The 20,921-nt window shown below is 41.3% G+C and overlaps 1 protein-coding gene across 1 annotated transcript in view; it reads right to left on the bottom strand.

Moving 5' to 3' along the window:
* PAPPA2 (pappalysin 2) overlaps positions 1-20,921 on the bottom strand; it is a 281,960-nt gene that overhangs the window by 20,796 nt on the left and 240,243 nt on the right. The window contains exon 20 of the mRNA XM_065870845.1: positions 16,413-16,484. Coding sequence (XP_065726917.1) covers positions 16,413-16,484 — 72 coding nt within the window. The remainder of the gene's footprint in view (positions 1-16,412; positions 16,485-20,921) is intronic.

Here is a 20,921-nt window from a genome sequence, read left to right as displayed (position 1 = left end):
GCAGATCCTTGCCATTGGGGGGAGCAGCAAGCTTTTAGATTGAGAAATGGTATGAGGCTCATACAAAAAAAAAAAAAGCTGGATGAATTTGTTTTTTCATGTGTTGGAATTTGGAGCCCTAGATTCTGTAGCTAAGCTTGGAGAGGTGGGAAGATGCTTCCCATGCATGAAGTATTGTACATTCCTGGGTTAGAACATGTTTTCTTTGGGGGGTTGTTGTGGTTTCTTTCTTTTTCTTTCCTTTTTATTTTATTCCAGCTTTGGAAGCATCCAATGTTTGCAATAACAATAACAACAACAAAAATATGAGGCTGGCCCACTATGAATCAGGAGACAATTTGTACATGCAATGGGTGTAGGGGGTGGGAGGTGGAGGGAGGGGAGAAGAAAGGAAAAACACAGCTGCCAGGAGCTTAACAGAAGAAAATGCCATGCACAACACGTGGCTGGCACAGTGGGCAGCAACATCTGTTCTCGATAAGGACCCCCGGTGTGTGCTGCTGTGTGTGCACGTGTGTGTTCATGTGCGTGTGTAAGGAAACACCCAGGCTCTGGGCTTCAGGAAGCCTGCTCGTGGCTCCAGGCTCACTAGTCTGAAATGCTGCCCTCAGTGGCGGCCTCTCACCGTGAGTTAGATCTGCAGCCAACTTATTCTTGCGAAGTATGTTGCAGGCTAGAATGGGCTGTGGAAAACAAGCCGGAGAAAAGCCACAGGGACCTCCTGACCCATTTGAATCTTTCTCCTGCCAAGTCCTCATTATTGGTCTTAAATAGGAAGGAAAACAATGTATAAGGCTGAAGAGGCTATGGAGAATCTACCGGGGAAAAGAAGGCTTGCTTAGGATCACTGGGCTAGGGGTGTTGAGACAAGGAAGAGACAATGAGTCTGTTTTCAAAATAGGTGCATATGGTTTGGGGATTTTCTGTTTCTCTTTTTGTTGTTGTTGTTTGGCTAAGCATTTAAAGGCTCATTTTCTCTCTTATTCTTGTTACTCTGTTCAGTGAAGCAGAGGGAAAATAAGATGGAGGCTTTGTATCCTGAATGGATGATGGGCATCCTCTTAAGGGGAGCATCTGAAGGAAGTTTGCCTCAAGCTGATGGGCTGGAGCTGAGATGCTGCCGGCCGGATGCAGATCTGAGCTGTGTTAGCCCCTTAAACAAGGTTCTGCTGCCCGGTTTGGGTGCCTACACCTGGAAAGGTAGATCCAAAGGGACACAAAAACTAGCTCAAAGCTGCAGGCCTGAAAAAAATCACACTGAGTTGAAAGGAGGCAAGCAGAGGCTCTGCTTCCCCTTATTGATTCTTGCTGTAGCTTTATGTCCACACCTCCTAGTAGACATTTGACTTCCTCAGCTGAGACCTCCAGTGACCAGCATGTAGGATGTGTCCCCTGTCACCGGCACTGTTGCCATGCCTCCGCCTGGCCTTGCTTTGGAAGACTTCTCACACAGGCATGATAATAATGATGAGAGTCCTGTACACATGTGTAGCGTTTTAGTGTCAATCGATGCTTTCGTAAACATCATGTCATTTGAGAGCCAAAAGAACATTCAAAGTCAACCAAAGGAGACAACATTGTTTTTCCATAGGAGTTAAATGACTTTGATTGAGGTCACATAACTAAGGAGAAGAAAGGCAATATGTGGAACCAAGCTTTCTCTACCCGATGCACAAACAGCCTTCGAAGAGCTGAAGGGAATCTAAATTTCACCACTCATCCCCAAAGTCCCAAGACAGGGCCATGCTTACTGCAGGCTTTGCTCAACAAAAAGAGCATCCAGTAAGAAAAAGACTCTTAAAGGAGTCATAAAGCTCAGGGTCTCTTGGCAATCTTTTTACCCTTTACAAGTTAGCAACATTTTCCTTTTCTCCATAGTAATCAAGCTGCTTCTTAAGATCCTTACCTAGCTGCGAATCTTCTCCCCAATCTGTGGCAGCCCTTAACTTCCTACCTCATTCATTCACTCAAGATATATTTATTGAACATTTACCCTGTGCCAGTCACTGTACCACTGTACTAAGGACTTGAGGTTTATCAGTGAATAAAATGTACAAAAATCCCTGCCCTGTACAGCTTCTATCCCAGTGGGGAAAATAGATATTAAATATAACAAATAATTATTTAGTGAATTAAAAAGTAACAGTCCTATAGAAAATAGGGCAGTGTAAGGGAATGCTATAGGTTGGAGGATGGGCAGAGAATGAGAGAGGAAGGACAGTTGCAATTTCCAATCAGATGGTCAGAGAAGGGACATTTGGAGAGCTGTGAAAGCCATTGCAAGGACTTTGATTTTTACTCCAAGTGAACTGAGGAATTCTTGGAGGGTTTCAGCAGAAGAGTGCTTGGATTTAGCTTACATTTTAACAGGCCCCTTTGGCTGATGTGTTGAGAATAAGCAGTGGTGAGGCAGGGGTAGGAGTGAGACCAGCTGGGAGGCTACTGCAGGAATCCAGGTAGCAGAGGATGATAGCTCAAACCAGGGTGGCAGCAGCTGAGATGGTGAAAAGTGACTGGACTGTGGATGGATTTTCAAGGTAGAGCTAGTAGGATTACCTGATGAATTGGCTGTGGAGGATGAGAGAAAGAGGGGGATTAAGATGACATCAAGGATTTTGTCCTGAGCAATGGGAAGGATAAAGTTGTCATCAACTGAGATGGGAAAGTCTGCACAGAGAAATGGGAAACCGCTGCTCGTGAACTCCTTGAATTCTGTTTGCTGCTCTACAAACTTTGTCTCTAGCCCTTGTTACTTCCTTCCCACCTGACTCAGAGCCAACGGTATTTGAAACTTTTTCTATCCCCTCTTTACCTTGAGTGTCCAGACTCTTAATCAGATTATTACCCACAGATAATAAATATATTAAAGTTTTATTCATATCAAAAGTCTTTCCATAAACTTAAGTTACTGTTTTCCACTTAAGTTACTGTTCATCTCACTCCTTGTACTGGCCAACTTTTGGAAACAATATTTTTATTTGCTGCATCCGCTTTCATATCTATTTCTCAACCTACTGCCCTCTCCCCTGTTCCACTGTTACCACTGTGTCTGGGATTACAGTGAGTGCTGAAATTATAAGCCTAATGTCAATACTCAACCCGTTCGTCCGCTCTGTAGCATTGAACACTATTTACCATCTTTCTCCTCTTCCATGGTTTTTCTACAGCCATTCTCTCCTGTATTTCTTTCTACTTTTCTCCTCCTTCTCTATCTCCTAGACTAGCTTCACTTCCTCTGTTCTTCCCTTGTATTACTTCCCTCCTCCCAGGTCGTTTTTCCTCACCTCTCTCCATTCACATTCCTGGCATGATCACATCCCCTCACCTATCTTTAATTATCATCCATATTTTCCTCACTTCTCAACATAAGTCACGAACTGAGGCTGTGCTCCTGAACGCTAGACCTTTTATTTCCAACTCCACTAAACTCAGTCTAAAGCCAAGCTCGTTTTTGTCTCCTAAAAGCCTGCTTCTTTTTCTTTACAGAGATGAGTGACATTCACTATCCATCCAAACACCAGGGAGTTAGATTTAGATCTTCATCTTCCCCATTGGATGGGAGTTTAGAATCGATTTTATATCTTAAAAGGAAAGGCCTCAGCGGTGGGGCTTCTTTCCATCCCTACCTGGCGGGACCGTGTCTGGGCTCTCACCGTCTCTCTCTTGAGATACAGGCACTGTCTCCTAACCATTCTCTTCTCGAAGGGCTTCATCTTCACCAATGTATCTCATCTTGTAGCTTCCTAGTGATGCTGCCCAATGCCATCGGAATAAATTTGATAGTCCAAGTATGGCCACATTCAAGCCATTCCCTCATCTAGCCTGAGTCCCTCTAGCCTCAACTGTAGTCTCCACATGGTTCTCCAGACACTCCCCGTGTTTCAGATCCCTGCGCCTTGTGCTCATAACATCTCCTCTGCCCATAGGGCTTTCTACTTTAACGCCAACTAGTGGAACCATTAAATCCTACATGAGTGTCTCTTTGCTCTGAATTCTTCCCCAAATTGTTATGTCCCACATCCACCTCCTGCCTGTTCAGTAAGCAAACATAATCACTTTCTTTCCTCTGTTTCCACAGCACTTTGAACTTGCTCCTCCCCGCAAGTTAGAGTGGATTCCCAGGAGACAGGAGCTTTGTCTTCTTTCCCTTCATATCCCTAGAGTCGGCGACTATACATGGACAATAAATGTATATTCTGTGAATAAGTGCATCCTTATCTAAAACCTGCACTTTCACGAGTTAAGCACCTTAAAGAGGTTTCTGCTTGACTCTAGGTCAAAATAAGAAGTTAGAAGAGACAGTAGAGGGAAAAAAACACCAATAAGGAACATCGTCTCTGTCAGGTGCGTCTGTTTTCTTCCATATAGGCATAAATTCTGTTGAAGGGAGTGGTGAGTAGTAACAGTATAATGACCACTGCACATCTCTTACATCCCAGGCTTAGCACTGGTAAGACATGTGAATTGAATTTGTTTTTATATGTGCTCCCTCAGCCCCACTGAAACGGGAATAAAAAGATAAACAAGGTACGAAATCACAAGAGAAAAGAGAACAGGAGAGACAACAACAGCCAATGGAGAATTCAACAATGTTTAAGAAAGTGGGAAATGTATGGATGAATAGTAGCTGACAGAGCAGATCTGAGAAAACAGATACCTAAGTGCCTGAAATGCACAGAATACGGGGAAAACTCAAGAATTAGGAGTGTCAGGGACCCCTGCAGGCAGCTATACAGGTGTGTCTTGTGGGGGCGGTGTGTGCGCATGTGTGAGAGAGAGGGAGAGAGCGAGAGGGAGACAGAGAGAGGAAGAGAGAGAGAGAGAGAGAGAGAGAGAGAGAGAGAGAGAGAGAAAGAGATTGCGTCAGAGAGCTCAAACCCCCCCTTCTATATTAGGAAGTCAGTAAATAATTCCATAAATGAAAAAAAAATCAAGATTGGCAGCGGAAGCATTATTAAACAGGTGATAGGTGTACAGATATATGTAGTTATATATTTATAGATGCAATTTCCAGATGAAATAAAAGGAGTGACGAGGAGAAGCAGAAAAGATATGACAGAGTTGTGTCTGCCAAGAGCGGCTGAGGTTAGCCACAGAGTGGCAGGCACTGCCCGTCCTCCAAGTAAACCCAGAGGTGCTAACTGGCTTTTTAAACTAGGTACATGTACAGCAGTACTTTTATAGAATTAAAGTTAAGTTTAAAAAATATTACATGAAAATATGGCTAATGAGGGCAGACCTGAGATTGAAACCCATTAGTCAGGGGTTGAAACGTGTATCCTTTCTGCTGTGCCTGCTATTTGCAAATAACTGCAATCAGTTTGGGGCAGTCACCCTTTTTTTGTCACCATTTCATTATAGGGTTAGTCCGAACATACACACCCACATACGCACATATGTATATAGGCATACTTCATATACTTTTAAAAAGTAAGTGTAAGAGACTTAGTACTTTGCTATCCCTCAGTCACAATCAACAAGCATTTAATAAAATAATTTCACTTAAAGGAATATTCTATTTTAGTAGGATAAATTAGAAATGACTCAAATTATATGAACTTTCTGAAAGGGCTTGTCAATATGACTATTTAATGAAGGCATATGCAAATGACCATGAGGGTAAATGGTAAACTAATCAATGCTTTATGGACTTTCAGAACGGTCTCAGTGAACATATTTGAGTCACACTTAGACCGTATTTAAAACGTATTTTAGGAGCACAGTTAGAAATCCTAGTGGAGAAGGGCCTTAGGAGAAGAGGAAAGGGGTAGAGTTACTTACAGATATAATCTGATTATATTTGCTTACTGCTAATTCTTATAATCTCAGCATAATCATTAGGAAGCCAAGTTGAAGAACAGAAGGTAGCATTTCCATAATGCTATTTTTACAGGTGAGTAATATTTCAATTGTCTGCAAAGTTGGGCTAGAAATGAAGAATCAAAAGAACAGAACAATAAGGAAAAGCACAGAGTAAATCAGAAAAAGGGTGTGGTTGGAGGAGAAAAAGGGAAAAACCCATGTCATGAAGAGAATTAACAGAGTGAGAGAGTGGCCCACCCAGGAGGCCGGAGAAGACAAAAGCAGCAAAATGCAGCCTGGTAGAAAGCCCACCGGGATGTCACAGCGTGGTTCCCAGGGAGTCTTAAGCATAAATTCTCATGAATGTTGTTAATCTAGAGGAGGTTTTACAATTTACATGGTTGTGCTTTTAATGTTTTACTTTTTAAAAAAGCAGGGGAAAAAAACACAGTGGTTTTAGCTTTCAGTATGAAAAAACTAGTCCTAATTAACATTTGGAGTCCGATTTTCAGAGATTCCAACTGGAGGATCTAAAGTAGAGCCCTGAACCGAACGGGATTCTGGACAAGCCTAAAGACATACCCAGATTTCCAGGCCGGTGCAGAGACTGCACAAAACTGGCGGTGAAATTCACAAACAAATCTCGGGGGGGATTGGAACTTGGCAGCCAGTGAGCCTGGAAGACAGTTCCAACGTAAGTTAATTTTCATTTTTTCTCTCTGGATTTTAGCACGTCTAACACATATTTAGATTTAGATTTGTGAGGACCTACACTATCCCTACCAGAAGTGGAGTAGCTGTTCTCATTACTAGCTGCTAAGCCATTATTATTTCCACCCTAATTAACTTCTTTTCACCCATAGATACTAAAGAACTTGGCAAGAATGTCAAAAGTAAGCCCATATGATCTGTCCTCTGAGAAGCATGGGAAAGACTGTTTATAATATCTGATTTGTAAACAGCTAAAGTGTGGCCAAGAGAAGTTTAATTGTTGGCTATCATTTAAATGACAAAATGTAAATGAAAAGGAAATAAGAGAAGTTAAACAACTTCGCCATCTCAGTGCCCAAAGTGATAAAGCTGGGTTGGAACATTTGGTTTTCTATATACAGGTGTCATAAAAAAAAGATTCATTTTTTTCTCTTTTTAATAAGGAATTTATAAAGACAGACTCAGGTGGGAGGTTTTTTTGAAAAGATCAGTAGAAATTCCATCTGGTCACACTTCAAAGATCAAGTTTGGGGCATTTATTAAAAGAAATGTGTGACTATCTAGTGATGAAAAAGGCATTACTAAAGCACAGTAATAGAGATAAACCTTACAAACAAAAAGGATAAAAGTTTGAGAAAAGAATGGCTGAACAGGTTTCACTGTGAGGCTGAGTGAAATTATATATGACATCTTGTGCTAAAAATCAAGGGGACAAAACCCTAACAGAAATAAAAGCCTTCCTCCAAAAGGGCCCCACATCATGCGGGGGCCCATAAAAATCACTTATTTCTCGGGTATTTATCGCGTGCAGGCTAACCTGTGACCCTCTCCCACCCCCATCTCTGATCGTCACATTCAGATCTGCATGCAGGCATTCTGCACCCAAGTATAAAGCGCGTCTCCTAAGATGGGGCATTTTAGTCTGATTCTAACTCCTCTCTACTCCTTCTGGGCTCAAAGTCTGGGAAAGGAAAAAAGTTGCAATAAAACCTCGATTTTCATGCCATCATTTCCACCTCATGAATTATATATCGGCCCTCACATCCTAGAGGTACAGCAGTAAACCCAGGCAGTGCCCATGAGTGATCGAGAAGCACATGTCCCAGACACAGCTAACAGGGCTACCATCTGGAATACAAATAATAAAAGGGAGGCAGAGAGAGGTCCAAGACAACACAGAAGAAAGAATCTAAGGAATGATGGAGCAGATGGAATGAATTAGTGATGGCAGCATTGTTGATATCAGCTACTAAATGTGTAAAAATAATACACCTGCCCACCTACATTTAAGTAAATGCAGCCACTTCACTAAAGCTAAATTTATCCCCAACGCCTCCTCACCCCTGTCTTTCCACTCCCAATTCCTTCCCGTACAAATTCCTATCAAGGTAGTAGTCGTTATAGTCATGACACTTAAAAATATCCCTACTGGTTGCCTTCAGAAAACACAAATATATTTACATTTAAATCCATGGAGTGATAGATTTACTACCGAACCATCATCTGTGTCTGAGACATCAGAAAATATTTAACCATATCAGAGAGAAGACAATACACATCCCTTTAAAATGCTCCAAAGACTAATATGCCTTTAAACAGTTCCCTTTATAAACTTCTATAAAGTTTAACAGTTCCAGGATATTCTCACACAGATTTACTTTAAATAGTTCATTCAGCTTTTTAAGCCCATTATTTTCTGTCCTGTTGTTATTGGGGGATGCTGTTAACTCTTCTCTATCTAAAATGTTTACTACATGAAAATACTTACTACATTAATCTTTATCCTTCTCTTTTAGGCTTAAAGATCCCAATTCTTTTTATTTTTCACCAAAGGTATTATTATCAAGCTTCTGATATTATTTTTGTGACCTGCAACACGTTCTGTGTTTTCTAATGGCTATAGAAGTTGGACCCAGAGAGAAAACAGGATCAGATCAATGGTGAGAATAATGATAGGCAATGAAATACTCGGGTTTTCGGTTGGTCTCACTTACACTTATTGGCAGGTAGCTTGTCATTTTAAGAACATAGTCAGGCTCCTGTTTACCCACAATGAACCATCATTTAAAAAATTAAACTGTAATTTTAAAACAATTAAGTCTTTTCTGGCTTATAAGAATTTCAGTTTTATCACTGTCTGCCAGATATTTTTACCTCTATCCTTGATCTTTCTAATGTTATTCTATTTCAGGTGATTTCTTCATTTATTCAAGAACTATTGGAAGACCTAAATAGACATTTCTCCAAAGACGACACACAGATGGCCAAGAAGCACATGAAAAGATTCTCAACGTCACTAATTATTAGAGAAATGCAAATCAAAACGACAATGAGGTATCACCTCACACCAGTCAGAATGGCCATCATCACAAAATCTACAAACAATAAATGCTGGAGAGGGTGTGGAGAAAAGGGAACCCTCTTGCACTGCTGGTGGGAATGTAAATTGATACAGCCACTATGGAGAACAGTATGGAGGTTCCTTAAAAAACTAAAAATAGAACTACCATCTGACCCAGCAATCCCACTACTGGGCATATACCCAGAGAAAACCATAATTCAAAAAAAACCACATGCACCCCAATGTTCATAGCAACACTATTTACAATAGTCAGGACATGGAAGCAACCTAAATGTCCATCGACAGAGGAATGGATAAAGAAGACGTGGTATGTACATATATACAATGGACTATTACTCAGCCATTAAAAGGAAAGAAATAGGGTCGTTTGTAGAGACGTGGATGGACCTAGGGTCCGTCATACAGAGTGAAGTAAGTCAGAAAGAGAAAAGCAAATATCGTATAATAACGTATATATGTGGAATCTAGAAAAATGGTATAGATGATCTTAGCTGCAAAGCAGAAATAGAGACAGAGACGTAGAGAACAAATGTATGGACACCAAGGGGGAAAGGGGTGGGGTGGGAGGAATTGGGAGACTGGGACTGACACATATATATTATTGACGCTATGTATAACTGATGGGAACATGCTGTATAGCACAGGGAACTAACCTAGTACACTGTGGTAACATAAATGGGAGGGAAGTCCAAAAGGGAGGGGATATCTGTATGTGTAGAGCTGACACATTTTGCTGTGCAGTGGAGGCTAACAGAACATTGTAGAGCAACCATACTCCAATGAAAATTAATTTAAAAAAAAAGAACCCACTAGATACATGGTTAACTATTGGTAGATGGAACCTTTTTCTCCAAGATGCGATGTGGATGCTATTGCATACAATTATCTTTGAGTGTATTCATTCATTCCTGCCCAGTGCCTCTCAAAGTGCAGTTGAGGACCACCGACATTAGAAGGACCTGCGGTATTTCTGAAAAAAACAAATTCTTGGACTCCACACAAGACTTGATATGTAAAAATTGGGAGGGAGGGGCAGAACCTAAGAATCTACATTCAAAAAATAAGCACTCCAAGTAATTCTTAAGCACACTTTAAAAACAAAAAGAAAAAACTATCAGCAGAGTCCACTGCCCATGTGAAATGAGTAAAGACAAGGTGTGGTCAGAATAAGTCTTGAGTTTTCCACTGGATGGACCATCCCAGTTCAGCACAATCTACAGTAGTGATCCAACATGTGGTCAACTCCTTAGGTGTCTTCTTAAATTAGGGGTATATCGTTTGGACTAGAATGGCACACCTGCTAAATTTAAAAAGTGATTTCTCCTTTATCTCTTTGACCAATCATTCTGTCACAAAACATCACACTGAAAAGGAGAGTATATCCCTTACAAATACAGGACTTAGAGAAGTTTGTCCCAGAAGTCTTCCTAGTAGAAAAACCAAGCTTGCAGGCCCATAGAGAAGTCTGTCCTAGAAGTCTTCCTAGTAGAGAAACCAAGCTTGCAGGCCCATAGAGAAGTCTGTCCTAGAAGTCTTCCTAGTAGAGAAACCAAGCTTGCAGGCCCATAGGCTTTATTGTTCAACCCCCTTTTCTTTTAAAATGGTACATGCTACACAGCTCTACTTTCAGTCTTCTGTAAGCTCCTCATTCCTTTGAGAACATCAAAATGATTGGATAGGGACTCCAAAGAGTCTTACTAAGCAATTCTTTACCTAATCTTCTTCCAGATCAGCTTGGCCTCTCACTCTCTTAATGTATATGCACCTACATATGTATTTCCTGCCACTGTCTTAGAATAATAGATAGTGGGAAGAAGCATTAATTTTTCGGTGAGTAACAGAAGTCACTCAGTGTGACTGATAAATGAGATTCAATTAATGTTTACTGAACCTTCATACAATAGGCGCTTTCTCATCCTTTATCATGTTCTGACTCTCATATCCACCCTTTCTTAGTCTGAGTTCTCTCTTGCCAGCTAGAACCAGGAGGATGGAAGAAAAACCAAAAGCAGAACTGACCTTGGACTGAAGCCAAGGAAGGACGGTGCCAACAGATTTCCAAAATGCAACCCATCCAGTGAGTAAGAAATCAAAGCTAACCATCAAAGCCACAAATCTTAACAGAAAGATCAAAATCTATGCAGAAGGCAAAAATCCCCAGAAACAAGGGGTATTTCCAGTTATTCCTGAAAAATCAGCATGACTCACATTCTCCTGAGGTATGACCTCTTCAAAGGCTCCCAAACGACACACCCCTGGGTGCATCTCCATAGTTTTCTGAATCAGGTATCTGACGAACAAGTTTAAAAGATAAATTGTATCCACCTGATTTTAAAGCTGAGGAGCTTAAATTCAGAGATGTTAACGGACTTGCCCAAGGAAACATGTACTAAGGGATGGAACTGAGGTTCAAGCCTGCCTCTGGACCCCTGACAGCCTTCCTCTGGCTCCTCTGGGTTGCCCCTGTTGCAAAGCTTTCTGATTCTATGCATGGCAGGGTTGTAATTCTCTCCTTCACCTTCTACTCCTTCCCTACCTTTCCTTCCACTGTGCTACTCCTCAGAAATCCAATATAATCGTTCTCAATTCGAGACTTTCAAAGTCAAAGGTCTACCTTCAACTCTCTCTCCCTGCCTTTAGAGGGTAGAAGCAGGTGTCATTGAAGAATTAGGTCTGTGTTTTTCAAAGGAATAAAACACATCCTATAACTCAGAAGCTCACAGACTGTAGGAAGGACAGACCTGTCATATAATCTTGAAATAATGTGGTAAGTGAGAAGACAGGCATTTACAAGGGTATGTATACAAATTTATAGGAGAAATAGTAGCATGTTCAGAGAGACTTAATTGAAATACCCAAAAAAATCTTTAAAAGTTTTCTAAATTTTATTGGAAGCCTCAATAACATCAATTAACCATGGCCACCTGCAGTATATAATACTCATAAAGATATAAATTGGGTGTGAGTGGACTCTTTCTTGATTCTTAATATGTACATATTGTTTCAATAAGAGCCCATCCTTACATAGTGATGTATATCGTTCCTTAGGCAATACCACTACAAATATGTTATATTATTTGGCAATTCACATAGCACCTTAACATCAGTTATTTCACTTGACTCTCACAGGAGTTTTGAGAGAAAGCCAGACAGATACAACTCGTAGCTAAAAGGGTAGACTCAGAATTTGAACCTAATTCTTCTGACATCATTCCACCTCCGTTCTCCTCCACAGCTGCCCCCACGTTTTTTTTTTTTTGAAAAAGCATAACTCTACAAGAACTTTCAAAATGTTAAAGAGAGAATTATCAGAAATTGTAATCCAAAATGGGGGGCTGCTGACAAGCACAACAAACTTGTAAGAAATACGTGCTCACAGAAAAAGCAGAACCAAAATGTAGGTCGATGGGCACTCAATTTTAATCATCCTACAGGAAGGAGATTAGTCATTTCTATGCAAAAGGAGGCTGGAAGTGTGGTCTTTATTTCCAGCTGCATTCCCTAGAGAACAAGATGTTCTTAGTTTAATGGAACCTAGGACTGTAGACTTTGTTAGAATTAATAAATATGACTTTTTGGAAGGAAGGAAGGGAGGGAGGGAGGGAGGGAGGGAGGAAGGAAGGAAGGAAGGAAGGGAGGGAGGGAGGGAGGGAGGGAGGGAGGGAGGAAAGAAAAAGAAGATAACACATATGATCTGATGGTATAATGTGTTCATTGACGGAGTGAATGCTCACTTCAATTATCACCCCATAAAATGAGGACAACCCTCCCCGCTACCCACCCCCATACTGGGAAAAGAGTGCACTCAATTGGCCAAGCATTGGCAGAATAAGTCTTTGTTTTCTACACAGTTATCATTGACTATTTGTGTGCTCGTCTATAATTTTGATGGGTACAGGTCTGGGATTAGGGTTAACAATTAGGAAACTCATGCAATAGCCCAGGTGAGAGATGTTGAGGCCCCAGTGAGGGCAACAGTAGGAATGAGTAGAGCTCCTCATGACCGATTAGATTCAGCAGCTGTCTCCAAGTGATTTGCAAATTGTGGATCTCAGAGGGTCTCCAGGGAATGGTCTGTTCCCCTTTCTCCCTTTGTTCTTTCCCTTTTCCCATCCTCAGAGTTTGCGTCTAACCACGCTGAGGCCACCCAGCAGCTCTGCCCTGCCTTCTGCTGCACTCGTCTAGTAAGCATTCACAGAGTAGTCAGTAGTGCCTAACTACCCTATAAGCATCTACCAGGGACCCGGAACGGCATGATGCTTAAACATTTATGTCCATTATCACATTAATCCCTCATCACAACTCCTTAAAATGGCTGTGTTGCCCCCACTTCCCAATACAGATTAAGACACAAAGGCTTACACCACTCAGCTGACCCAGGATTTGAACCTGTATTTGTTTAACTTCAAAACTTCTCCACCAACCAAATTACCACTCCCTGCCCGTTTGCAAATTACAGAAGAAATAGAAAATACAAGGAGTGTCTGGGTCAAGAAGGTGAAACACAAGAATCAACTAGAAAAATAGAATTTAAGGCATGAACAGGTTTGGACTCCAGATACGTGGTACACACGTGCTCCTGAGAAAATGGGAGCGTAAGTGACCACGAGAAGATGGCATTATTTACCTAAGATGTTTCAGAGGGAACCTTCAGTGCTGTCTCTTAAAGAAAAGTGAGAGGCATAGCTAGTGGAGAACTGAAGGCTAAAACTCTGTGGCCAAGGGGATAGGACACAAACAGAGGTGCAGAAGTGACACAACACAGGCGTGAAGTGGGACAGTGAGGGGACTGGTTCAATGCCTCGGCGTACTGAGACCAATAAAGAATGATGTACTTCACTCTTATGAGGCTGAATGTCTTAAGGGGACATCTTAGAATTCAATTCGCTATTGGAAAGCCAAAAAAGAAAACCCTTTTTAGACACTGGGGTACAAAGTATCAGATTTCTGTGCCACACGTTTTAAAACTTGCTCTCACCCACCTAACCCTCTTCGGTTCATCTTGCATCCAGGTCTGTTTTCTCTCCGTCTGTCTCTGACACTCTTTGGTTCTCCCTAATATATTTAGCTGACTTTTTTCCAGTAAAGAACTAAGTGTCTGCCAAGTTGCCCCTAGAACAGGCCAGTTTCAGCCACTCTTGTCCTTTCTTTTCCATCCTCGCCCTCCCTCTCTGCATTTCTTACTACTTATTCCTTCAGAATTGTTTCTACTTCTCCCCATGCGCCCCGCTCTGCACAATTCCTTTTCCCTTTCTACAGGTATTGATTCTTCTTCTTTGTTCCTCCTGTCCACCCCTCTAAGGGTTTTTTTTCTCTTCCTAGCCTTTGCTGGGAAACAGGAAGCAAAATCATGTCCTGTCAAATCTTGTCCTACCCAGAGAGTCTCGGGAAATACTGTAGAATAGTCAGAATGTGAATGAATAATGTAGTCTAAAATTATTCCCAGACAAATAAGCTTCACATTAGGGATCCATAGTCTAGGAACCTTCTTGTCTGCTCCCATAGTGACCAGAGCGGTGGTTTGCAAACTTAAGCGGTCTTCAGAATCTCCTGGAGCCCTTGTTAAAACACAGATTGCTGATCCCCAAACCCAGAGTCTCTGATTCAGTAAGTCTCGGATGGGGCCTGAGAATGTGCATTTTTAACAGGTTCCCAGGTGATGCCACTTGTTCTGGTCCAGGGGCCATGCTTTGAGAAGCCCTGGAGTGTGGGTACCAACAGGTGTGTGGTGGTCAAGCCTAAGCTGTGCATGATAGCAGCTGGGCAGAGGGGTCATAAGAGGGAATGAAGGTTTGTTCCTCGTCACGCCAACAAAGGGGCTGAAAGAAGCCTGGGAAGCTCTGGATAAGGGATCCAGAGCATGTGCTGGGGTGTAGCACAGAGGGAGGACAAATGGGGAAAGCTCTGTGTTGTGACCTCCTGGGAAACACCGAAGCCAGCTCCAAGCCCTGCCGTCCACCCTCCCTCTTGCGATCATGCCTGGAAGCCACAGAAGGGAATTCTCAGGATCCCTTTGATCTCGCCAAAGTTCTCGAATCCTCTGTCTGTTTATCTCCTTCCTTCCCTGGCCTCCTCGTCCCCCTTGCTACCCCCTGCCCAGTGGATGAGTCACTCACTCCCCTCCCCACCCCACTGCCATCTGTTTTTCTAATGATGGCAGAAGATGAGCTGTTTTGTTGGCCCACACCATAACAAAGCACACTCCATGCTAGCATTTTTCCTGATGCACTCTCAGGATGCTATTTTATTGGTATCATTTCCCCACCCAGTTTTCCCTTTGTCTGAAACTCCACAATTTTCCCCTTTGGCCTCATGGAGATCCCAGTTTCCCAGAATTAGATACAAGAAACAGGGATACAGGAGAATCCAGGGACTAACAGGCATGTGGGTTGGGTGTGTATGTGGGGGGAGGGTGCTGGAAGTCAAGGGCAAGTTAAACAGCTCTCTCTAGCGCACTAGGCACAGCCAGAATTATTGAGCATTGCTGCTAAGTGGCTTAATTACTTCCAGTGAAAGACTTTGATGACAAAGCCTAACTCTAGCCTGAGACTACAGTATTTGTATCCGCTACTGGCTATTCCCAGGGTGAGAGGGCTTAAAGGGTGTGTGTGTGTGTGTGTGTGTGTGTGTGTGTGTGTGTGTGTGTGTGTGTGTGTGTATGTGTGTGTGTGTGTGTGTGTGTGTGTGTGTGTGTGTGTGTGTAACATCTCCCATGTCAGGATTCCTGGGTCAATCTCCCTCAGCAAGGCTCTGCCTCATGCTTGACTCTTCCTTGCAAAAAACTCCTCTTAATCTAGTGAAGGAATTCACATGTCCCTGAGTCCCCCACTGCTAGGGGAATGCCTTGTGTGAGAAGTAAACAGGATTCCTTGAGGCAGTAAAGGTCTAGTTTGGGTTAATCAACAGTGGACTACAGGACCTCCTCAGAGGTAGGAAACAGAGATGCCTGCGTGACCCAGGCAGCTGATGTCAATGAGAGAAGCCCAGTAGGTGAGCAGCTAATTGTGCCCACGGTTGTCAGATATTCTTGTTTTTTTTTTTGCACAAAGAGTTTTATATTTACTTTTACTTGGGGTGTGTGTGTGTGTGTGTGTGTGTGTAAAGTTACACATACACATATGAATTTTATGTGAAAAGCCCAATTTTCAAGCATTAGCAACCAAAACAAAATTGTTTTTAGACACTGAGCTGGCCAAACCCCTGTCTGTGGGCCACTGACCTGCAAAACTCTGATCTAACTAAACTCCAGTGAGGCCCGGTTAGAGAATCCCAAAACCATAAATAATTCTGACTTGCTTTTAACTTTTATTAAGTCATTTAAAATGGAACCCTGGAGATTTTGTTCAAATTTAAAAAAAGGCAAAATCAGAAATCCTAATATCTGTAATTTGGGGATTGTGGAGCTAAATTTAAGAGATTACACGAAGGACACAGGATCTGGGAAAGGGCAAATACTGAAGCAGAAGGACGCAAGTCTCCATAAGGTGAGCAGAACAGAGAGCTCTGGTCTGCGTCTGGGGGAGGGGAGGTGGCTTACCTCACAGGACTGGATGCAGTGGATCAGGAGGGGGTCTGGGTGCCACTGACGCCGCCCAGTGCACACGATGCTCTGAAGGGGAAGACGGAAAGAACGGAAAACAAAGCAAAGACACCTGGTCAGTGAGAGAAGGGGCAAATCCTGGGCTTACCCCACTAGCCCAACCCCTTCCCTGAGGAGCAAGCCCCAGCTGTGCTGCATGAAGAGGTCCAAGGCCATAGCCTGGTCTTTCCCGTGGAACTGCTAATTCTGCCAGGTGAAGAGAAGCCAAGGGGGAATCTCTTAATGGAGGGAATCTTTCATTCTCTTCATCATCTTCACCCTCCCTGAGCTATCAAATCCAGAATGGTGTAGGTGTGGTTAGAAACAGCATCCTCGATACTAAAATGACTTTAATTTGGCTCTAGGCATAATATTGGTTCCGTTTGTTTTGAAATATTAAATCAAGTTACAAGAAAGTGTGACATGGCTTGTGTTCATCAGGAAAGACCATGGAGTTTTAAAGGCTGAGAAACAGAGCTTCCTAAGAAGAGTCTTGGACTGAAAATGGATCTCAGGAATCCTAGATCACAAGATGTGAGTGTCCAAGCAAGGAGTGGGGGCCAAACTGCACGCTCTGCAACTCCTGTCAGCACCAGTTATGCCTCCTTGTGGGAAATAAAAGAGGGTCTACGCACCGGACAAATAGGCTTAATGTGAAACCACCAGGACTCAAAATGGCACCAACATTAAGATGGTGAGAGTGTGAAGATGTGTCTGCGTTAAAACACTGGTGACCTTCTCTGACCACTGACCAGGGCCCAATGACCATTTCCTGATGTGCCTTTAAACAAGTAGTCATCTACTCTTTATGAATAACAATAACTCATTTTCATGGAGTTTTTTTCCTTTTAATTTTTTGTATTTAAAGATTTCAAAAGATACACTTCAGGAAAAGAGAAAGTCCCAAAAGATGTTTCAAAGAGAAAAAGAAGTTCTCTTTATAACCTGCTACCAATCCACCCACTTGTGGACTTTCATACTCACATTTTAAATTCAGTACAATAGAAATTCAGGGAAACCAGAAGAAAAATGATGCATTCTGAGATATGAGTTTTACATAAAACAGCACTCCAGTAATTGAAAATTATACATTCTAGAATGCTAAGACTGTACAATGATCAGATTGGAGACATTTGCATATATTAAGCTGTAGGTATATGAGTATATACCTCAGAGTCAGTTATGCAAATACGCACCTGCAGTATTTTTCTGGAGTTACATTACTATAAACTAGAAGTCCTCCTTCACAGCTACCCTAAAGAGGCAATAAATACTGTAAACCCTAAAAAGTTCTTTTGATATTCAAAACTCTGTACTGTAATAATGTAGAAGGCGACTTTGCTTAAATTATCATTGCAAAGACACAGACCTACTAGAGAATGGACTTGAGGATATGGGGAGGGGGAAGGGTAAGCTGGGACAAAGTGAGAGAGTGGCATGGACATATATACACTACCAAACGTAAAATAGATAGCTAGTGGGAAGCAGCCACAGAGCACAGGGAGATCAGCTCAGTGCTGTGTGACCACCTAGAGGGGTGGGATAGGGAGGATGGGAGGGAGACGCAAGAGGGAGGAGATATGGGAACATATGTGTATGTATAACTGATTCACTTTGTTATAAAGCAGAAACTAACACACCACTGTAAAGCAATTATACTCCAATAAAGGTGTAAAAAATAAATTAAAAAAATTATCATTGCACTAAAAAAAAAAAGAATTATCAAATATATACAGTCATTCCTTGATATCCACAGGGGGTTGGTTCCAGGACCCCCGTGGATGCCAAAATCCAAGGCTCCTCAATCCCTTATATAAAATGACATACTATTTGCATATAACATCCTATTTATACTTTAAATCATCTCTAGATTACTTATAATACCTAATACAATGTAAAAGCTATGGAGATAGCTGTAAATACACTGTAAATGCTATGGAAATGGTTGCCTGAAAGCAGCAAATTCAAGTTTTGCTTTTTGGAACTTTCTGGATTTTTCTTTTTTTCTGAATGTTTTGTTACCAGATAATGGTAATGGCAAAATGCAGTAATTTGAACAAATGCAAATACATGGCAACTTTATTCCTTCTCATGCACTGAATCCACTAAGGACCCCCAGTCCCCACCCTAGTCAGTCAGTCATTCAATTCAGACTAAATGTAGCACTCACTACGACCCAGTTTCCTCAGGGAGCAAGAGGGATCTGAAGATCCACCAGTCCTGTCACTGCCCTCAAAGAACTCAAAGTCTACGGGGGGAGGTAGCTGGAAGTGCATCAATTCCTCCACATGAAGGGGAACTTAGCCTCAGCACCCTCACATGACGACCATAGCCATAACTTGCCAGAACACTCTGAACTGACTGGATCAGTTTCTCTTATGCCCTTCATACCTTCTACTCCATCCACCACCTTTCTACATGCAGGAGTGTTGATCTTCTAATACTTGAGAAATTCTAAAAATACGTTGCAAAGGAAAAAGCAAACAAAAGAAAAAAAAACCTAAAAGAAAGAAAGGAAAAGAGTCTGTCTGTATTTACTTTTAATTCTTTTTCTCCAGTGCTCTTTTTTTTAACCACAGACGCTTTAGGTTCTTTTGTGACCATCTCTCCAGATTAATGTTCTGTGGAACTCACTTTAGGAAATGCTACTCAATAGTTATCTGATGGAAACAATACCTGTGCATTCTTTTTCACATAACAGCTTCCTCATTTTGCTCTGCTGAAGCAAATTGCAATTACCATTTATTGTGAAATTTGTGATATCTCTCTTTCCAGTCTTTTTTTCATCACTGTTCCATTTGTAGTACTAGCCTCTACATCTCTACTCTGCATCAGTAGTGGGCCTCCATTTTATTTTATATATATATATATATTTTTTTAACATCTTTATTGGAGTATAATTGCTTTACAATGGTGTGTTAGTTTCTGCTTTATAACAAAGTGAATCAGCTATACATATACATTCTCCAGTGCTCTTTTCTCTTATTATTTCCAATTTAATTTTTACACCTTTGTTGTTGTTTTTTTTTTTTTTTTGTGGATGCACCATGTGGCTTGCGGGATCTCAGTTCCCCAACCAGGGATTGAATCTGGGCCACAAGCCCAGAATCCTAACCACTAGGCCACCAGGGAACTCCCCTACATCTTTGTATTTTTATGTAATTTAATTTTATTATTATGTGATACATGTTCACGGTATAAAATCTAAAAAGCATAAAAGGATACACAATCTCCCCAACTACTCAATTTCCTGCATACTATTTTTAGTTCTTTTTTATGTCATTACAGATAGTCTATGAACATACATACATATATAAAATTATTTATTTCCTCACACAAAGTATGAAACACTATAATTTTATTTAGTGCTTGTTTATTGGTGTTTGTCTAACTTTATTTTAACTTCATAGCATTTCTTGGTGTTCTGTTCATTTTATGGTATATGGGTTGCTGCATTCTATTGATTGCATATTATTCCATTTCATGGATGTACCTTAATTTACTTAATCAGACCCATATTAATGGATATTCAAGTCATTTTCAGTCTTTTGCTCTAACAAACAAAGCTTATGTATGCATCATTTCATACATGTCCAACTACATCTGTTCAATAAACTCATGACAGTGGAACTGACAATGCCCATCTCAATGAATTTTTTAATATTCTATAATTCAGTCTTAAGACTAATTCAGACTGGCAACCTCCTCGATCTCTGTACAGATTACCAAGGTTTCTGGTACCTGTGTCATATATCTTCCTAGACTGCAAAATCCTTGAGAATAGGGACTGTCTCCCACTCACACATCTTATTTCAGTGACTTAGAGAGAGACAACGTTCAACAAGTACTTGTCAACCGTTAAATAGGTTGTTGTACCTTTAGCTTTCTTCTTTATCTTCTGGCCTATGAGAGTCACTCATCTCATATGAAAAGATCTGCATATAGAATTAATGGAATAACTACTTACTGATCAAAATTGGAGGAAAATTTTAAATGTTTTTCAGATCCTACATTTTATGGGCACATTTGTGGTAGTGAGGTGAAAGAGGAAAGTGAAATGGGAGGAAAACTAGTGAGAAGTTGGCATAGAAGGGCTAGCTCCTGGTGAGGTGTGTTAAATTAGTTAAACAAGGAGGCCATTACACTGAGGTGGCTCTAATGCCACGGTGGCCTGTGGAAGCAAAGCAGAACCTAAGCCTGTCAATGTCTCAAGGTTATGAAATTGAAACCAAAGGGCAATCAATCATGAACAACCAACTTGGCTTTAAGCTATAACCAATCAATAATTTCCTTACTTTGCTTCTGCCTTTTCTCTATAACCAAGTCTCTCCCCAGCTGCTGTTGGTGGAGTACTCCTAAACCCAGTATGGCACTACCCGATTTGAATTGTTTTTTGCTCAGATAAACTCTTAAAATATTTAATATGCCTCAGTTTATCGTTTAACAGTTCAATATGATTTTCTTATT

This window comes from Phocoena phocoena, chromosome 1 (genome assembly GCF_963924675.1).
Source record: "Phocoena phocoena chromosome 1, mPhoPho1.1, whole genome shotgun sequence".
NCBI classification, from domain to species: domain Eukaryota; kingdom Metazoa; phylum Chordata; class Mammalia; order Artiodactyla; family Phocoenidae; genus Phocoena; species Phocoena phocoena.
Note: the sequence above shows the minus strand (reverse complement) of the source record. Positions and strands in the feature narration are given on the sequence as shown.